General features: G+C 38.6%; 1 protein-coding gene across 1 annotated transcript in view; it reads left to right on the forward strand.

The window, feature by feature from the left end:
* The window catches only part of KCNMB4 (potassium calcium-activated channel subfamily M regulatory beta subunit 4), a 192,475-nt gene that overhangs the window by 82,486 nt on the left and 103,724 nt on the right, over window positions 1-6,265 (forward strand). Inside the window, exon 2 of the mRNA XM_007956919.2 lies at window positions 2,529-2,656. Within this exon, the coding sequence (XP_007955110.1) occupies window positions 2,529-2,656 (128 nt within the window). The remainder of the gene's footprint in view (window positions 1-2,528; window positions 2,657-6,265) is intronic.

Raw genomic sequence — 6,265 nt, forward strand, 5'->3', positions numbered from 1 at the left:
TAATCCTGACTTCTGCTGGGTTCTTTCTTGGACAGAATCATAGAACTGTTGAGCTCAAAATTGTACAGATTAGATTAGATTAATCCAGAAAGGGGAAATAATTTATGTAAGGCCCTCTTAAAAAAAAAAACCAGTTGCTGTGGGGTCAAGTCCATCTCATGGTGACCCCGTGTGTTTCAGAGTAGACCTGTGTTCTATAGGGTTTTCAGTGACTGAATTTTCAGAATAGGATCACCAGGCCTTTCTTTTGAAGGACTTCTGGGTAGACTGGAAACGCTAACCATTTGGTTAGCAGCTATGTGTTAACTATTTGCACTATCCTGGGCCTACCTAAGCCCAAGCACCTAACAAATAATATTAGATATTACTGGAGCCCTACCTAATGATCTCTATTTACTTCTAAGCCCAACTGTTACTTTGGAAGAACTCATAATTTTGTTGATGTTTTCTAGCTTTATATCACTGTTATTCATAGAAGCAGGACTGTATGTACAGGGAATAGTATATCTAGTGGTTCAGTCATTAGAGTAATATTTACTTCACATTTTGAGAATTTATGTTTTACAAAGCAGGAAATAATCGAATTTACTAAAATTTAAAAGGATATATGATTTATATTCTTTAAGTGTTAAGCTACTTTGAAAATAGCTTAATCATCTTGAATAAAAATGTATCTAAGTGTGTTATTATTAACTAATTCAACCAACCAACCTACCATAAAGCCAGCATTTTTGAAAGTTCACCCTTATGTAAGTGTGAAAATATAGAAAAGTCTGAAGATACAGAAAGAAGGGGGAAAAAAAAAATTAAAGCCCTTGTCCTCAAGGGAATTTGCCAACAACTCAGGGAAGCTGACATGAAACCAAGTATGATACTGTGTATTATCTGCTAGGATAGCACAGGGTCATTTGACTGCTAATCAGAAGGTTGGTGGTTCAAATCCATCAGCTACTCCTCAGAAAGAAGCTGGGGCAATCTACTTCTGTAAAGACTTGCTGCCTCAGAAACCTCAGAATCAACTCAATGTCAGTGAATTTGGTTTTGGTTGTTGAACTGTACGAAACAGAAGGCTCCCCTGAGTAGGTAGCATTAGAACTGAATCTTGAAAGGAGAGGATTAAGGGAAAGAAGCATTAAAAGGGGAGAGTACAGCATGTGCTAGGCAGGCAGATGCAAAAGTGCATGGCAGATTTTGGGAGCAAGTGCTTCTTTATGTCTGCATCCCAGGGTTCAGTGAGGCCAAGGGCAGGCAGGGACCAGATCATAAAGAGCTTTGCACATCAGACTGTAAAGTTTGTTTTTTACCCATAAAGTATAATGAAAAAGTGCTGAAAGGCTATATGCTTTAAAAGTTTATATGCTTTAAAACTATGTGACTCAAACTATACTACAGTATAAAGGTTCTTTTTTTTTTATCCCCCTGCTCCTTAATATTGGACATCTTGGTCAAACATCTGGTTGAGAGTAGAAAGTGAGAAAATCACTGGAATCTAATTCCAATTGTAGACTAACAAAAATCTCATTTCTTCATCTGTGAAGTAGAGATCATATACTTCTTCTACAGGAGTTAATATTAAGCGTTTATTACAGTATCTGGCATATTGTAAATACTCAGTAAACATAAGCTAGCATAATCTTCACCATGATCATCATCATTGTAAAATACTGAGCTGTAGAAATGGGTTAGAATGTGAAGGTTAATTTGAACATCTAGATTAAGAGCAGTTTTCTGGTTCTGTGTAAAGTAATCGAGTCTCTCCAGAGAGAACTATTTTGTCATGGCTAAGAAAAGGCATTAGTTAGCAAAACACATTGATTATGTACTTGAGAATCTTCTTAATTTGGTTGTCCAAGAGAATACAAGAAGAGAAAATTGGGGTTGATAGCAGTTTCTGAGACGGGTTGTATATTTAATTTATTGATTAAAGGTGGAAGAGGAGATATTAAAGTCTGTAGATAGAAATTAGGCATAAAAATTAACTTTTTTTTCTTGCTACTTTCTGTTAACTGGCAGATGCTCAGAAAGAGAAACAACATGCTTTTGATATCAGATTGTAACTAATTATTCTATTACAATTCTATTATAATTATAATTATAATTCTATTAGCATAGTGGCTAAGTCACTTGCCTGCTAACCAGACGGCTGGCGGTTCAAACCCACCAGCCACTCCTCGGAAGGAAGGTTGGGCAATCCTACTTCCGTAGTGATACTGCCTCGAAAACCCAAGGAGGGGTCGCTATGAGTCGGGGCCGACTCGACGGCACATAACAACAACAACAACATTATTATTCTAGTGGCTGTAGTGGTTTTTTTTTTTTTTGGTTTATATTTGTAATTGGAGTATTTTCTATAGTTGTGCCCATTTGAAATCTAGTTTAAACAGTTACAATTTGATTTTATTAAAAATTTGGCAGGTCAAAATCAGAATTACTATCTACACAATGCCATCTCTCTCTAAAAAAAAAGTAGAGTATATTTCAGTATTCTATAGAATAATATGTTCACCTTCTCTGTTCAATTTTGTTAGTGCTCCTATATCCCTCCCTGTGAGAGAGAAAATCAGAAGAACTTGGAAAGTGTCATGATTTGGCAACAGTACTGGAAAGAAGAGATTGGTTCCCAGCCATTTACTTGCTATTTTAATCAATATCAAAGGTAAGTCATTGTTTGCATGTGCATATTAAAATTCTTTATATCCTGTACAATTTATTACATGGATAAATCACAGATTGTGCCCACTTTACAAAAATAGCAATATGGAGCTAGTCTGAACCCTTTCTTGTATGTAGTTAGCAATGTCCCTACTTGCTCTAAGGATGAGGAAGCATACAAAGTATCTGCAGAACAAGAGAAAAAGAAAAAAGATCATCTGGACTGCATCAGGCCTTATCTTTCCTTTCTATTTTGATGATGTAGCAATGAAATGATATGCCATTAAAATTTTATTTGACTTAGAGAACACTGAAGTTACTGGGAGTCCCTGGGAGGTACCGTGGTTAAGCTTTCAACTGCAAAGAAAGGTTGACTGTTCAAACCCACCCAGAGGCAGCTTGGAAGAAAGGCTCGGTGATCTGCTCCCTAAGAGTCTCAGCCATGAAAGCCCTATTTAGGTCAGTTGTGCTCTGAAACACAAGGGTTGCCATGAGTTGGAGCAGCTATGCCATATAACAAGATTTCCTTGGACTAGAACATTTCAGTACCCACCCAGATTAATCATAGTAATTTATGCATCCAACATTTATTAAGTATTTACAGTTCTTTGCTGTACATCACATGATGTACATTTAACTTGCATGTTCTACAGATACCTTAAACCTCTTCCTCCCACATTTCCTAACTCTTAGTGAATGGCACTATTGTCTACTCATTTACCCAATTCACAGACCTTTGTGTAACTCTTAATTCATTTTTCTCCTTTACATTTGATAGCCTAAATTTACCATCATGCTGATTTTATCTCTAAATGACTCTTGAATTCATTCATTTCTCTGCCTCCTTGCTTCTCATTACTTAGCTCAGATTCACATTATTTCTAAGCTATATTAATGCAATAGGTTTTTTTTTTTTTTTTTTTTTTTTTTTTTAATATTGCTTTAGGTCCAAGTTTACAGAGCAGTTTGTTTTACATTCACCATTATGTGCACATTTAGTTTCACTCCCCATTTACCATCCCCAACCCTCACCCAGTCTCTTCCCCTCTCTGCCCAGTAACCCTCCCCGCTGTGCCCCTCATAGTTATGCACTCCTGTGTGTCCCTGCATTTCCTCCGTGCGAATGTTTCCCCTCTGGTGCCCTGTGGTCGATTGCTCCAAGGGATGCATTTCCATAGAGTATGTGGGTACATCACCCTGGGATGAGTGGTCTACGTGTACATCTTGTTTACTCTTGGGCTGCAAGCCAGCCCCTGGGAGTGAGTTTTACTCCAGGCGCAGAATGTTTTCCAGGGCCATAGTATTGGGGGTCTCACCAGACTCCATCTGACTAGTAGTTCTGGTCATTATTGAGTTTTTGGATTTTGTTCCACATTTTCCTCCCGCTCTATCCAGGATCTCCAGATTTGATCCTTTCCTGAGTGGTTGGCATTGGTAGCTGGGCACCATCTTGTTCTGGTCTCGAGAGCCATCATGTCCTAGGGCTGATTGCTTCTAAATGTCCTTGGTTTTTTATTTTGCACTCTTCTTCACTTCTGACACTAGGAGACCATTAGGTGCATCTTAGATGGCCGCTTGAAAGCTTTTAAGACTTCAGTCGCTACTCACCAATGTAGGATGAGGAACAAGACTTTTATGTATTTTGTTGTGCCAACTGAGTCTGGTGTCCCCCAGTACTATGGTCCTGAGTTGGTAGATCCATTGGATCTCTCTCCCACAGTGTCTGGGTGTCTATGAGGGATTACTCTATGTCTGTCTTCTGTTGTTTCTGTTAAGGATTTAATGCAATAGTTTTGTAATAATTCCTCCCATCTCCACCTTGCCCCAACTCCAAGCCATTATCCAAGGTGCTACCAAAGTAATCTTTGAATGTAGTCAAATTACTCCTGATAGCTTTCAGAATAAAGCCCAAAACAAACTTCTTGGCCTCTGTATCCTTACCTATTGCTGCATAGCAAATCACCCCAAATCTAGTGGCTTACTACAATGATGATTTATGATTTTTTATGAATCTATGGGTTGACTGAGACGTTCTGCTGCTGGTCTCTCCTGGACTCATGTGCAGTTAGACAGTGGCTAGAATAACTGTATTATCCAAGATGGCCTCTCTCAAATGTCTGGCAGTTGGTGCTGGCTATTGGCTGTGGTGTCTTAGTTCTCTCATCCTCCAGTAGGCTTATAAAATGGTAGCCTTGGGGCAACATTTCAAGAGAGTCAAGCTTTGGCTCTGGAACTCATATAAAATTGCTTCTTACACATTGTCTTGGTCAAAGCAAGTCACAAAACCAGCTAGATGCTGCAAAGGATTTGTGGCCACATTTAGTCTATCACAGCATACTAGGTTCCTCAAGATCATGCCTTAGACTGCCACCTCTCCAGCCTCATCTCATACTTCTGGTAATAGCCATACTAAATGATGTGCAGTTCCCAGAATGCCCTATACTTTTATATCCATACCTTTTTATTTGCTTCTCTTGCTTCATGAATGCCTTGCTGGAGATTCTCCTCAGATGTCACCTCTTCTAGGATGCTTTTCTTGATCATCAAGGTAGGTTTAGTTGTGTATCAGGGTACCATCTGCTGCAGGTAAATAGAAAACTCTGGCTTAAAGTAACAAACAGTTATTATCCATACATCAAGAAATGCACAGGTGGATCTGACATCATGGTTGTTCAAAGCAATGGCTTAACAGTGTCATCAAGAACTCAGGTGCTAAATATTGTATGAGACCACTATTATAAAGAGTTGAGAATAGGTTTACCAAAGGAAGAAACATTCTTTGATGGCTACCATGGAGGAGAAGGAAAAAGGGGTTGATGGTAGACAAGAGTTCATTCTGGTGAAGGGAAAAGCAATACATAATATGGGGAAGTCAGCACACTGTGACCAGAATAAAGGAAGACATTGAGAGATATGCAAGAATAAAGGACAACTTCAGTACATGCAATAACATATACAGGCCTGCAACAGTAGTAGTGACTAGCAATGATTTGTGAGTAGATACATAGGTAGACATATATATATATATAAAAGGTGAGGGAGGTCATGCGGGGAGTACACCTGCATAAGTAAGTATATTGATAAGGTGGTAGATATTTCTACATACATATCTGTAAATGCTACACATATATTCATATATATAACAGAGCATATAGGGGGCACAGTTATAGAAACTACTTAGAAATGAGGACTGAACCACTGGGGACCATAGCCTCAGGGTCATCTAGGTCAATTGGCAAAGCACAGGTTATAAAGATAATGTTCTATAGCCTAGTCTGGTGAATAGCATCTCAGGTCTTAAAAGCTTGTGAGCAGCCATCTAAGAAGCAACTATTGGTCTCTTCCTACCTGGAGCATGGGAGAATGAAGAAAAATGAAAACTCAAGGAAGCAATTAATTTGAAGGACTAATAGCCCACTTGAAACATAGCCTCTAACCTGAGATCAGAAGAACCAGATGGTGTCCAGCTACTACTACCAACCACATTGACCAAGATCACAATAGAGGGTCCAAGTTAGAATGGGTTAAAAAAAAAATGTAGGGCAAAATTCGACAAAAAAAAAAAAAAAAGATTAACTGGTCAGAAAGAGACTAGAGGAACCCCTGGGACCAT

The sequence above is a fragment of the Orycteropus afer genome, unplaced genomic scaffold (assembly GCF_000298275.1).
Source record: "Orycteropus afer afer isolate SDZICR_OR568_19922 unplaced genomic scaffold, OryAfe1.0 scaffold00685, whole genome shotgun sequence".
NCBI classification, from domain to species: Eukaryota; Metazoa; Chordata; class Mammalia; order Tubulidentata; family Orycteropodidae; genus Orycteropus; species Orycteropus afer.